This window comes from Hylobates moloch, unplaced genomic scaffold (genome assembly GCF_009828535.3).
Source record: "Hylobates moloch isolate HMO894 unplaced genomic scaffold, HMol_V3 SCAFFOLD_2, whole genome shotgun sequence".
In the NCBI taxonomy this organism is placed as follows: domain Eukaryota; kingdom Metazoa; phylum Chordata; class Mammalia; order Primates; family Hylobatidae; genus Hylobates; species Hylobates moloch.
Genome location: NW_026652277.1, coordinates 64,662,604 through 64,677,431, shown reverse-complemented (window position 1 = coordinate 64,677,431; position 14,828 = coordinate 64,662,604). Strand labels below are relative to the sequence as shown.

The following is a 14,828-nucleotide window of genomic DNA, read 5'->3' as shown; positions in this document are numbered from 1 at the left end:
TAGTGTACAAATATTTCAGCTCTATTTTTATGCAGCATCAAAAATATACTAAACTATAAAAATATAAATTTAGAGTTCTATCAGTTATCACTCTATCATTTATGGTGGCAAAAAGACTATAACATTTTTGATCAAATTATTCCCTTTACAAATGCCATTATAATAAACAATAAGTCTACATTTTAAGTAATACAAGGCCACCAGTAAGATTTAATAATCCAAGTCATTATTACTCATCATTTGCTTGAGACAATTAAAATTATAATGAAAAAATAAAATTCTAAATTGATGTTCAAAAAAATTTTCTGATGACTTCACACTAAAAATATTGAAATTAATATAATCCACAATAATCTTACCAGGTTTACGCCATGGTTTATCTTCAAAAGAATCCAAATCTACCTCTAAGAGTGGAACTCCATTAATACTTCCAGGGGCATCAAGGTCTACTCCTTTGACTTTTGTTCCTGTTTTATAAAATTACAAAATGAAGGAGCTACACTTGCAAGAAGCTGGGAGATACCATAGACAAACAGAAAATACAAACACCTTTTTACTATTCCTGGCACACATACACACACAAACAGAAAACAAACATCTTTTTACTATTCCTGGCAAAAAACCTGACAAGGGTTCCAAACAAAGCAGAGCCTAAAATACGTGCTACTGGACTCTTTCCAGAAAAACTTTACCAGTATCTGTGATGTATGCTCAAAAATTACTCTTTAAAAAGAGCTATTATCACCTTGGCCAGGCGCAGTGGCTCACACTTGGAATCCCAACACTCTGGGAGGCCAAGGCAGGTAGATCACTTAAGCTCGAAAGTTCAAGACCAGCCTGAACAACATGGTGAGACCTGGTCTCTACATAAAAATACGAAAATTGGCCAAGCATGGTGATGCACGGCCACAGTCCCAGCTACTTGAGAAGGTGAAGTGGGTGGATGGTTTGAGCCCAGGAGGCGGAGGTTGCAGTGAACTAATAAGATTGCGCCACTGTACTCCAGCCTGGGTGACAGAGCCAGACTCTGGCCCCCACTAAAAAAAAAAGCTATTAAGACCTATTTAAGATATGTGCCTTATTTCCCTATTGATGCAACAGAAAATACAAATTTTACCTGTAGTTCCATAAACTCTTCCTCCCGTCTTGATGTTAAGATTTACAGGTGCTGTACCATAACTCCTAAAAACAAACAAACAAACAAAAAACCAGAAATTATCCTGAAAAGCTTAAATAAAAGAGTAATATATTCCATTTGTACAAATTATACAATCACATAGTAAATGGATAGTGTGACACACATTTTATTTCTATTTTTATTTTTTAAATTTTGTATAGATGAGATCTCATACCATGTCATCCAGGCTGGTCTCGAACTCCTGAGCTCAAGCAATCCTCCCACCTTGGCTTCCCAAAATGCTGAGATTACAAGAGTGAGCCACCATGCCCAGCTAACACACATTTTAAAAAACATTTTAAACTGATTGTTAAAGTCACTTGCTCAATAAAAGGCAAGAACATTAAAAAAAAAAAAAAAGCCTGACTTGTTTCCATTTCAAAAACCGTTTTGCCACTAACTCAACATTCTACTGTAACAAATTTCACAAGAAATAAGGCTAAGAAGGGAAAAATAGTTTATACCCCTTGTCTTCATTTCCTTGCCTCCCAGTTATTAAATATACAGCAATCTTAAGCGTAAGTAAAATTCCTCCAACTTGTTGTCAAATCTAGTGGCCTTTCAGTTCTTCCTGCATTTGATATTGTTAATAAATCCTTTTTCAACTATTCATGGAGTACTTAGTCCATAAGAGAAATTTACTGACATGAAACTCAAAAATAAGTCTAGCATGAAAGCAGAACAGTGTTTGCCAGTGGTGGGTGGTTAATGACCAAGAGGAAAAATGAGAGAAACTTCTAGGATGCCAATTACGTTTCATATCTTGATCTGGTTGTAGTTACATGAATGTAAATATTTGAAAAAAATATTAAGCTGCACCTCTTTTTAGATGTAATATAATACACAGTGATAAAGAAAAAAATATCTGAAGTTGGACCAACCCACATTCAAATGTTTTGTCAATTGTTAGTTGTGTAATCTTGGCCAAGGCACCTAAGACTTGTATACGATTATTTGAATAATTCATTGCATTTATACTTGTATAAATGAGCCTTGTATACATTTTCTGTAATATGGGGTTACAGACAGTTCTTTACTTTTTTATATAATGGATTCTTATATATGAGTAGTAGTATCAAATATACTAATTAAAATAGACTTTTCTGTTACTAGGGAAGTTAGAAGAAAACGGGAATGGGCAAAGAAGTACCAACTCCCACTGAACAAAAAGATATCAGCAAGATGGCCAGGCATGGCGGCTCACGCCTGTAATCCCAGCACTTTGGGAGGCCGAGGCGGGTGGATCACGAGGTCAGGAGATCCAGACCATCCCGGCTAACACCATGAAACCCCATCTCTACTAAAAAATAGAAAAAATTAGCCAGGCGTAGTGGTGGGTGCCTGTAATCCCAGGTACTCAGGAGGCTGAGGCATGAGAATGGCGTGAACCCAGGAGGCGGAGCTTGCAGTGAGCCGAGATCGCGCCACTGCACTCCAGCCTGGGCGAAAGAGCGAGACTCTAACTCAAAAAAAAAAAAAAGATATCAGTAAGACCTCAAGTCATAGATGTTTTCAATGATATATTTCTCACATTATATTCATGTTATATATTTTGTTCTTTTCTCTCAGAAGTTCAGCCATCTGGACTTCAGATTCACTGCTTTGGGTCTAATAATAATTACTTCCATCTTTTGTCTCTAATGTACTACATTTAAGACTTAGGTTTAGTTACATTTACACTGTCATTTTTCTTTTCTACTTAAAAAAGAAAAATGTAAATTCAATAAAATGTTTAAGTAATTGTATCAAATAACTATAGCTCCACAGCTAGAAATGCAAACATTACAAAGTGGACCAAATATTACTGTCAAGTATTGAAATAATCATTTTATAGACTGATTAATTCATGTAATGCTTACTGAGCACCAAACCATGTCAAGTATGGTTCTACGCTGAGGAAAAAGTATGAGGAGCTGGACAAATATGGTTTCTGCCTTCACGATGTTTACATTTTAACAATCCAAATTCAGAAAAAGTGATTTAGTGGTATCTACATATGATGTACATGATTTTTCTACAAATGTAGAAAAATCAAGGATTTTCTCTCAACTGTTCTCTTACAGGACCGTATAGAATAAAATAGTATTTTTATAAAAGGCTTAGCCACAAGTGTTCAATAAATAAGCTTCTTTGCTTTCCACCCAGCTACTTTCTATTCCCCATTCTGCCTTTTAAAACATCATTTTTCTTTTTTAATCCACAAGCCTTTGTATTCATTCTGTGTAGAGAAGCTTAGTGGTATGAAAAATTGCAGAGGCAAATTTGATATAATGTCCAATAGATCCCCATGAAGTCTCAGACCACTCTAAATGCTAGATCCTACACTTGGATTTTCTATAGGAACTTCAAAATAAACATGTCAAATGAATCTATTTTGTTGGCGGTGGGCGCTACTGCGCCCACCTGTACCCAATTAACTGCTCTAGAAATCTTTAAGTCACTGAGCCCTTTATCTCCTCCTCCATCCACAACCAACCAGTTACCCATGTTATTTGTTTCTATTTATTCTTTGAGACAGGATCTTACTATATTGCCCAGGCTGGCCTGAAACTCCAAGGCTCAAGGAATCCTCCTACCTCAGCCTCCTAAGTCCATGGGACTACAGGTGTATACCACATGCCTGACTATATTTGTTTCTCTGATATTCAAATGTACTATTTTCCCATTCATCTCTCTACTACTGCTGCCTTAGTCTAGATTATCATATCACCTGGACAACTACTTCACATCTATTAGTCAATGTCTCTCCATCTAACCCACTCAACTACTGATGCTAGAGTTATGTTTTCAAATGATATGACCTGTCTAAAAACCTAATCAGGGGTGTCTAAGGGAGAGAATACAGTCATGAGTCCTTAGTTTCTGTTTCTGGTTAGGCCAGTAAAGCCCCTTCATCACCCCTCTTTTCCACTTATTACTGGAGACAGAAACTAAAAAGCATGGCTTTGGGCAGCTAAAAGCCTAAAACAAAGCAAAACAGAACAACAACAACAACAACAACAAAATAAGGTGCATTGGACAAGCTTGCAAGGTCTACAAAGACATAGCAAAAGCATCCTAACTCCTTCCATAAGTGATTTCAACCATCTCTTTTCATCTACCTTATCCTCCAGCCATGTACTTCCTCCAAGGCATGCTCTAATACATTTATTGTTAAGCAGTGTCCTCCGCCTAAAAACCACTGTCTCCCATCTCAAAAATTATTCAAACAAGTTCAAATGTTACCTCTGGGATCTTCTCTTCAACATCTGTAGGCTTTTAGCAATTCTCCTCTCGAACCTTTTGAATCACTTAGTACACGTTTCTATTCTAGCACTTATGTTGCACTGAAAATATTTACTCACGTGTCTGTCATCCTACCTCTGGAAAATAATAACTTCTTGTATTCTCATCAATTAATACATTCACAGATAAAAAATTGCTGCTTTCATGTAACTATCTAATTCGTTAACTCCAGGAAATTTCATGGTGATTTTACCAAGAGTTCTTTTGTAGCATGGTAAATGTAAAAAAAAAAAAATAATGGAATGATCACAGGTGGTTTGATAAAGGCACATTATATCTTTGCTACTTAACACAGTGGCAGATAAATTATGTCTTTAGGCCGGGCGCGGTGGCTCACGCTTGTAATCCCAGCACTTTGGGAGGCCGAGGCGGGCGGATCACGAGGTCAGGAGATTGAGACCACAGTGAAACCCCGTCTCTACTAAAAATACAAAAAAATTAGCCGGGCGTGGTGGCGGGCGCCTGTAGTCCCAGCTACTCGGAGAGGCTGAGGCAGGAGAATGGCGTGAACCCAGGAGGCGGAGCTTGCAGTGAGCCGAGATTGCGCCACTGCACTCCAGCCCGGGCAACAGAGCGAGACTCCGTCTAAAAAAAAAAAAATAATAAAAAAATAAAAAAATAAATTATGTCTTTAAAAATTATTTATTGAGTACATAAATGGATCAATCTCACAGACATAGGTAACAAACTACTTTCCAAGATAAATTATTCCTACTTTAAGAGTTGCTTTTCTTCATACCTTACTTACATATAAAATGAACTTGTAACAAACGTATGTTACCTAAAAAAAAAAAAAAAAAAATGCTATTTTGTATTTCCTAACAATTTACAATAAATCAGTTCAGTACTATTCCTTGGACACAGTTTGTTCTTTAAATTTGCTTCTGAAAACGCTGTGCGTAAGTAAATGTTTATCAAATTTCATTTTCTCACTGACTTTGTTTTCAAGGGATATACCTTGAAATATAGAGGTTAAACAACTTTACACTCTTCACAAACGCCTGTACTTTACTTTCGAAATGCGTAAAATGAATAAAAAATAAATCAACTGATAAATGGGTAAACGCATAGATACAGGGATCTGAGTTCAAGCAAACAAAGCAAAATGTAGACTGTATAATCTAGGTGATGGGTAAATGAGCATTCACATGTCAATTCCTTCAACTTTTGTGAGTATTTGAAAATTTTCATATAATCAAATGTCTAAGGGGAAAAAACCTTCAGAGACAACTGTAACTAAATAACATTCAGTTTATTTAGTCAATAACCATTTACTGCACACTTACTATATTTAAGGCAATGTGAGGAAGAGAAAAATTCATAAATCACAGTTTCTTGTTTTTTTGAAGAGTTTTGAATACCATGGTTTCTACTCTATAGAAATCTAAAGTGTCTAAAGGTAATAAATATGTATAAACATAATTACAATGCATAAAACTGAAAATTGCTGTAAGAAATAAAGTTTAGTAAGGTACTATGGAAGTCTACGTATATTCAATATTTGAGTGCAATTTCTACCAAAAAAAGGTCCCATTCATAATCCAAAAAATTGTCATTTGCTTCAAATTGTTCTATAACTTACAAATACAAATAATTTTACATATTTAATGAACAAGCAATTATTACAATTTTATATGCGTTCCTTTTGCATCATGCAGATAGTAAAGGCCTACTAGTACTACAGTATAAGCCCAACTTTCTCATTAATTATTTACTTTCCCAAATGAGAATGAGGAGCACATTTACAATATCCACCCCTAACATGAAAAATCAGCCTCTTTACTCTGTTCCCTAAAAAGGTGCTAGGATTTTAAAATTACATGGGTAGTCATTATTGTAATACAAGACTGACTATGACAATAACTGAATTGGCTTTAAGCTTCCTGAAATGACTTCTGAAAACAAATGACTCTACTAATAAAATATTTAACAACATTTTTGTATATACTGGTTGATTCCAGATGAGGTTGCTTAATGAACTATAAATTAATGTATTTTATGTTTCCAATGCATAAGCTATAATAACCAAATCATACAGCCAATTTGAAAAACAAAACACATTGACTCTTATTCCCCTATCGTAACTAAATCACAATTCGTACTTCAATATATTTCCCTTCCAATCTTTCTGTAAGATTCTTTATGCGCTCAATGAGTCAATGACAGTCCATTTACTTGGTCCAGTTTATAGAATACAAAATTTGAGACAAACATTGGCCTAAAAGGCCTAAAGGAGAATTAAAAACCTGAAAACACTATTAAGAACAAAAAGAAATACTTCTGATATTGGTTTTATTAGACAAAAAAATTAAAAACCTAAACTCAGGTCTGGATAAGTAATAAAGTGAAATAATAATAAGTACAGATACAAATTACAATTTAAGGATTTCTAATCCTAATCAAAGAATTTATAGTACTTTTTTTTTTCTTTTTCTTGAGATAGAGTCTCACTCTGTTACCCAGGCTGGAGTACAGTGGCTCGATCTGGGCTCACTGCAACCTCCGCCTCCCATGTTCAAGTGATTCTCCTGCCTTAGCCTCTGGAGTAGCTGGGATTACAGGTGCCCACCATCATGCCTGGCTAATTTTTGTATTTTTAGTAGAGATAAGGTTTCACCATGCTGGTCAGGCTGGTCTTGAACTCCTGACCTCAGGTGATTCACCCGCCTCGGTCTCGCAAAGTCCTGGGATTACAGGCATGAACCTCGATGCCTGGCCTAGCACTCAATTCTTTTATAAAAACACTTTAAATTCAGCATCAAAAACTGCTGCTTCCATGTACCTTTGCCCAATCAATTAACTTTATTTTAGGAAAGAAGCATCTTCATGATGAAACTTTTTAACAAGAGTTCTTTCATGTTAAAATAGAAAAATGTAAAAACAATGGACTCAACCACTGAGAATTTGATATATGAACACTCTCCTTACTATATAGCATTTACACAATTGTTACTTACTAAAAAATAACTTACCCATACTGTGGTGCTCCCGTTTTAATGTCTCCTATAGTGACATGAACATCATCTTCATCATCATCGCTGTCACTATCGCTGTCATCTTCGGTCTCAGTCACTTTCTACATGAACATAAACAAATTATAAAATACATTCAATAATCCATTGCAACATCTAATATTAATAACTAAAAAAAGTAACCACCCTGTTTTTTTTCTTTCTTCTTTCTTGAGACAGAGTCTCACTTTGTTGCCCCAGCTTGAGCGCAGTGGCACAATCTCAGCTCATTGCAACCTCTGCCTCCCAGGTTCAAGCAATTCTCCAGCCTCAGCCTCTAGAGTAGCTAGGATTACAGGTGCCTGCCACCATGCCCAAGTAATTTTTGTATTTTTAGCAGAGACAGGGTTTCACCATTTTGGCCAGGCTGGCCTCGAACTCCTGACCTCAGGTGATCCACCCACCTTGGCCTCCCAAAGTGCTGGAATTACAGGCGTTAGCCACCATGCCCGGCCCCACTCTGTATTTTTTTGAGATACAATTTAAAAGTTACAAGCTTATAATGCTGCCACCTATTTCAACTCATAATTTTGATGTTCTACATGATAAAAAGGACAAGACTATGAATAAAGAAATGAAATCTTTTTTGGCATCATCTCATTTTGGTAAAAACACCTCATTTTTTTTTTTAACTATCATATCTGCCCCTCTTGCAAAAAGGATCTAAAGCAACTTACTAAGATATCTACAAGATAAAATTATAAAAAATAAGTATTTGAGAAGTTTTGGCAAAAAAGAATCTAAGAGGAAAACAATTTTAAGATTCACAGTGTCACAAATACAAAGTACCAAATCAATTAAAGAATTAAAAAAAAAAACCCCAAAGCACAAGAAGTACCAAATAGTTAAATAGAAGCTCAATCATTCTTGGTATTCTTGTATACTTAGAAGAGGCCCTACATGCAAATTCTACATTTGTGAAGATTTTACTTTGGCTCCTAAAGGCTATTTTGTGCTTAACCACATCATAGTAAATAAGTAGACCACATAGGCAAAATACTTTTTTGTATACAACTTCAAACCTGCAGAACAATAACTTCCTTCTTTTTATAGGATTAAAATGTACAAATATTCATAGGACCAATGATATGTTCACCTCACAAAGTATCAATGACATGCAGGCATGCAGTCAGGGATTGTCACATACATTAAAAAGCAACGCTAAAAAATCGTAACAGTGAAAGGTTGTGGGACTCAAAACTTGCTCTGAAAACCAGGCTCACTATATTCAGTAGATTTATAACCATTCAATTCCTTGAAAGCAATAAACATCAAGCCTTTGCACATACTATTTTCCTCTGAAGTCTTTCTACTATTTCTTTTCCACATTTTAATTCCTATATATGTTTTTGATGGCACCAGATGAAGTAGGAGATGTAAGAAAGGGCCAGATAACACCCGATACTGAAGGTAATGTAAAATGCCAGCTTGCTTTCTATGTAAACTGTGAAGCTATTGATAAAGATTTGTATCAGGAAAGTAACTGGATTTCAAAGCCTTATGTTACCGGTTTTGGTACACCATTTTCAGCAGTTTCATCTTCAATTCCAGATGGAGGATTAGCACTACAAACAACAAAAATAAGTACACATGTCAGGCATTACTTTTCGGAAGTACAGATAGATTATATTAGTATTTCTAAGCTTTAATAAAGCTCCTAAAATTATTGTCTCCACTGGAGACAGTAATGATAAAATCTGACTGTCTTACTCCGTTATATCTAGTAACTTGCATAAGACAAGTACTCAACATTGTAAGTAGAATGCAAATGCCAGGCTAGGCGCGGTGGCTCACGCCTGTAATCCCAGCACTTTGGGAGGCTGAGGCGGGTGGATCATGAGGTCAGGAATTCAAGACCGGCCTGGCCAAGATGGTAAAACCCCATCTCTACTAAAAATACAAAAAAAAAAAATTAGCCAGGCAGGCATGGTGGCAGGTGCCTGTAATCCCAGCTACTCGGGAGGCTGAAGCAGACAATTGCTTGAACCCAGGAGGCAGAGGTTGCAGTGAGGCTGCAGTGATCATACCACTGCACTCTAGCCTGGGCGACAGCGTGAGATGCTGTCTCGAAAAAAAAAAAAAAGAATGCAAATGCCTTCACAGTTTATTAATGATTATTTGATGGTGGGCTATAATTCAAGCTTTTTACACATTTTAAAAATATATGACAAACTTAATCAATTTTAATTATCCTAAATCTTTACTGAACATCCACTGTGTACCAGGTACTACTACTGTAACTACCCAGGTCTACAAAATACAGCTTCCTCTTTTCCTTGGTGCTCAAGAACTCAGATTTGTGGTATAATCACATTAACTCTTTCAGTATTCAGTTAACACACATGCTTCTTCTTGGTTCTCTGTGTTATCAATCTTATTGAAGATATGTCCTTTGTTGAATAAAAAATAAAATTTTAAGATTAAAAAATGTATCTTCATTCAAAACTATTCTCCAATTTGATATTAATAAGGAGCTAATTCTAATGAATGATAAAACTGATTACTTTTTTAAGACCAGTTAATACTTGAACTTGTCCTTTCATAACATAACTGACATGTAACAATAAAACATTCACATTCCCATGAAACTCAAGCATATGGTCATTTACCAGCAAATAACACTTCTAGTACCATAGTGTAATTGGTTTCTTACATTTTTTAGTAATTAAAATTTCAACAGTGGGAATTAACCATCACCTCATTTTACAGATAAGAAAATTGAAGTACAAAGCAAGTAGCTGATTTGACCCAACTTTCTAAATTATTTAGTAGCATTCTTAACAAAAATGTCCAGATGCTGACACAGTTCAGAGCACTTTTCATTAGATTTCTGCTAATCTCTTCTAAACTTCACTTTCTGTCAGGCAGTTTCTATGTAAATCAATTTGATCTTTACAGTGGCATTTTATAGCACAATCACCAAATAAAGCAAAATGAAAGATAAAAAGTCAAAACACAACTGTTATATTTTCATTGTTCTACTGCCTGCTTCAAGAAAACAAATATGCAGCTGTAATTGTTCAGTACATTTACCTCCTGCTGAAATAAGCTTCTAGGTAGCCAGAAACAAGTCCCATTTGCTTTCTATGTCACAAAACAGTATCCTTTCTTTAGTCAAAACTTGGATAGATATAACACAATTGGAGACTGCAATGCAATGTTTAAGAAAAACAGAGGCTTCAGCAATGAGCCAGTCAGTAGGAAACAGGCAAATTCTAATAGCAGGAACTTAGGTAGAGCAATGCAATGATGTACCAAGCCAGATAGCAGTAGGTTTGGCAGAGTACCTTTCTTCAATAGGCCTACTCTTTTGGAAGTTTTAATTTTCTATCACCATTAAAATGTTAGAAACATGATAAAATTTTAAGCTTTTTCTAGAAAAATAACACTGTAAAGGAAGCTGTTTTTCCCCCTATAGGATGAAATCAACTCAACGGCTCCCCAAATAAAGTTGTAGAAAGGAATATAAAGCTATGTTGACAGTGACACTCAGGGAAGGTAGCAGGTTCCCTCCAATAAATTTTAGCAAGTTGTGTATTGCAGAATTAAAATTAAAGAATGTTTGATTAGAAAGTAAGCTTTTAAAATTGTAACCAATAAAAATAAAAATTAATGGGATAAAGATTATCATATAGAAAAGTATATTTGATTATAAAACTATACCCTGTAATTAATTTCTTGACCAACTGAAGGAATGGGTACAAAGAAATATTCAATCACTTTCATAACATAAATTAAAACTAATCTCAACTTTGTGGTTGAGATCAGAATTAGGAACTGAGTTGAATACATACATTTTAAAATGAAATAACATTTCAGATAATATACCAATGAGTGAAAAGACTATAGGGGATTTTTTGGGTAAGGAAGTTGAACTGTAGTTTCAGCTCCTCCTAAGCTATTTTTACTTCCATTTCTCACTTTTTCCCCTCTATCCTTTTTTTGTTGTAACAGCTTTGAGATGCAATTCACATGTTACACAATCTATCCATTCAAACAGGACAACTGAGTTTTAATATGCTCACATAGTCCAACCATCACAACTGTCTAATTCCAGAATGTATGCATCGCTCCCAAAAGGAACTTTGTATACATCAGCAATCACTCACCCAACTCTTAGTAACCACTAATCTGTCTCTACCGACTGGCTTCTTTCGCTTCCACATTTGTAAGGTTCATCCGTGTTGTAACATCTACTTCATTTTATTGTCCCTGCCAAATAATATTCCCCTGTATGGATATAATACATTTAATCTATCCATTCATCAGTTGATGCAGCTGCGAGGTTTATTTTTTTCCATTTTCTATTAAGAATAATGCTGCTATGAATATTCACGTACAAGTTTTTGTGGGAATATGTTTTCATTCCTCTAAGGTGGAGGACTCATATGGTAACTCCGTGTTTCACCATTTGAGAAAATGGCCAGGCTGTTCTTCAAAGCAGCTGCACCATTTTACAATCCCACCAGAAGTGTATGAGGGTTTTATTTTTCCATATCCTCACCAACACCTGTTTTATCTTTTTGATTGCAGCTTACTCGGTATGAAGTGGTATATCTTCCACTTTTCAAATCCAAATATTCTTTAAAATCTTCTAACTACCTCTCCCTCCATTACAGACACTAATGCATGTGGTCAGGGTAATGCCGACATCTCTACGTACTTCTCTGCATGGGTTGTTTCTTGAAATCCGGGGTAAAATTCTGACTCCCTGTATATGTTCTATAAATGAATACTTACATCTTTCTTACAGTCTAACAAAGAAATCAACCTTATAACAAATCAGCTAATTACATTTTGAATGTAAACAATACATAGCATTGAAATTACAACCGAAGTGCCATTATACTATCAAAAATATTAATAAACTGGAAAAGCAGTAGTAGTTTGGAGTGTTCCTGATTTACTTAAAAACATTTTCAATTAAGTTAAAATATTTTTATCAGTAGCTTAATGATTATACTGTATACTTCACTACTGAATTCACTTAAGAGTAACAAGTTACTTAACAGTGTAAAATCAGTCCAATCCTAAGTTCAAAAACTTTGTCCTTTAAACTACCAACAAATAGAATTGGCATAAGATTAGGTCCTGAAACTGGAATAATCCTTAAAGGATTCAATGTCCTCCAAAATGTTGTAAGTCAGTGTTGTAATGAAGCCAATGATTGTAAGAAAATAATTTTGACAACTGACAGAACCATTGTATCACACAACCTGTGTAATAGGCATCAACAGAAAATTTCACTAACCTGGCATTTTCTTCTTCTGGCCTTTCAACTTCATTTTCATCTACCAAGTAAAATAAACAAATAAATAAATAAGCAAACAAAATAAATAAACCACTCTTAAAGAAACTAGTATTATGAAAATCTGAAGTGATCATCACAAGCACTAACCTAGGTCCTTTGCCAAATCACTGTGCACATGCACGTCCCATGGGCCTATAAGCACATCCAAAGTTAGATCACCTTATAATTACTTAACAAGACACGTATTTTATGGAAAAAAAATCAGACTTTACTGCTATAAAAATAAGCTTAAATTTAAGAGGTATTGAAGATTTTCAGATCTTTGTAAAAGAAATCCTACACATTCACATTTCAAAGAGTAGTAACTAATGCTAAATCTTGCCACCAAAGACAACGATTTTTTTTTTTTTTACAAGCTTATCAAAGTTACATCATCAAGGACCTGCATGGTGCCCAAAGTGCACTTTTACTATTCTATTCTAAAGACAATCAAGAATGTATGTGTTAGGCAAGGAACAAACATTAACTTTCAAATCTGGTGTAACAAGCAAGAAGGGATTGTGACTTAAAGTTAAAAACCATATGTCAAACAAGTACCCTCCTAAAGAGAAGTACACGATGCATTAATTTTGAGAAAAAGAAATACATGAGATGACACTGAAAACTATAAGCCGAAGGATCATGAGATACCTCCATGATGTAGGTTAAACGGCAGTCTCTTAAAAAAGAATAACTTCACCTTAATACAGGAGACATTCAGAGTTTTCTTTATGGGCCATCTTTCTCTCTCTTAATTAATTATTTTTAAAGCACGACTTTCAGACAAGGAGGTACCCTTGCAGGTGCATTCCATACAAACTGACCATCAAGAAACAAGACGTTAGTTGTACAGCATTAACTTTATTTAGCTATTATTACAGAATGACTGTTTCTGAAAGAAGGGACAGGAAGGGCACCCTAAGGCCACAGGGCAAAAACAGACACAAAAAAACACTACCTCAGAATCGACAGAAAAAACAAGGGTAAACAGCGCAGCAGAGAGGCGACCGAGACGCCCCGGGGAAAGCACAGTGAAGCCGGGGGCCAGGACCGGTCACATCCCCCCAGCCCGGCCCAGCCTCCACAGGGTGAGTGCGCATGGTGGGCGTGGGCCAAGCGGGAGACCGCCGCGGGGGCTGAGGGCACGCGCACGCCGCGCTCGGCCTAAGTCAGGCCGGACAGGACTCCCAACCAGAGGCCCGAAGCGGCGGCGCGAGAGGCCAGGGACGCCGGCCGTTTGAGGGCCAAGAGGGGAGGCCTGAGAGAACCCGAGAGACAGGGACAGGAAGTTTCGTACCGCCATAGAGCCACTCTTCCTCCTCATCCCCTCCGGTCCCGCCGCTCAGCTCCGACACTAGGCGCTCGACCTCGCCGGCCGACATGGCCGCCCCGAGCGCAACTTAAACGCGGCGACAAACAGCCCCCTCCAACCCCTTCCCCAGCCTCGCAGCCCCGAGGCGCGAGAAGGGCGCGAACCCGCCGGCGAGCGAACGAAGAAAGATCGAGACTCAAATTCCAGGAAGGCGGCGGCGGCGGCGGCGGCAAAGATGAAGCCTCCAGCCCAGGTCCGTCTGCGCATGCGCAGGAGACCCAAGCGGCGCGGCGCGTATAGGTGGCTTCGCTTCCGCGGCGGCGGCCACCTGGGCCTGGTTGCGCCTGCGCGCCGAGGTGGGCCCCGCCCCTCTAGGATCCCGCTTTGCTATTTTGCGTGGCTTCCTACCGTGGCGTCCTGAGTCGGCCAGAGTTCCCCGCCCCCACCCTTCTTTTTAATAACCCGTATTGCCATTGCTGGCGAGTACACCATTGTTCCCTTCTACTCTTCGTGCTATCTTCTCAACTTTTTATTTGTTTTTTAATCTTCCGAAAGGCCTTCTTTTATTCTTTAATCAGCCTTGATACAGAATCATAACCTGTCACTCCCTTTCCTCACTGAATAGAGAAGAAATCACAATCAGTACTATTTCTCGAAAAATTAATTTTCACAGCCAACAAAAGCAAAACTAATAGATGAAGAATGCATCCTCCTTGTTAAAAACCATAAATTACCGTCAAGGTCAAAGACCGC

General features: G+C 37.0%; 1 protein-coding gene across 34 annotated transcripts in view; it reads right to left on the bottom strand.

The window, feature by feature from the left end:
• FIP1L1 (factor interacting with PAPOLA and CPSF1) overlaps positions 1-14,351 on the bottom strand; it is a 76,900-nt gene extending 62,549 nt beyond the window's left edge. For 8 of the 34 annotated variants that reach the window (XM_032151144.2, XM_032151164.2, XM_058434206.1 and 5 more), the window contains exons 1-7: positions 14,061-14,350; positions 12,872-12,916; positions 12,725-12,764; positions 8,981-9,038; positions 7,435-7,538; positions 1,118-1,182; positions 360-467 (exon numbers count right to left, since the gene is read on the bottom strand). In XM_032151144.2, the coding sequence (XP_032007035.1) occupies positions 360-467; positions 1,118-1,182; positions 7,435-7,538; positions 8,981-9,038; positions 12,725-12,764; positions 12,872-12,916; positions 14,061-14,145 (505 nt within the window). In that variant the 5' untranslated portion in view covers positions 14,146-14,350. The other 26 variants (XM_032151223.2, XM_032151182.2, XM_032151191.2 and 23 more) reach the window with 7 other exon arrangements.
• Positions 14,352-14,828: the final 477 nt, after the last annotated feature.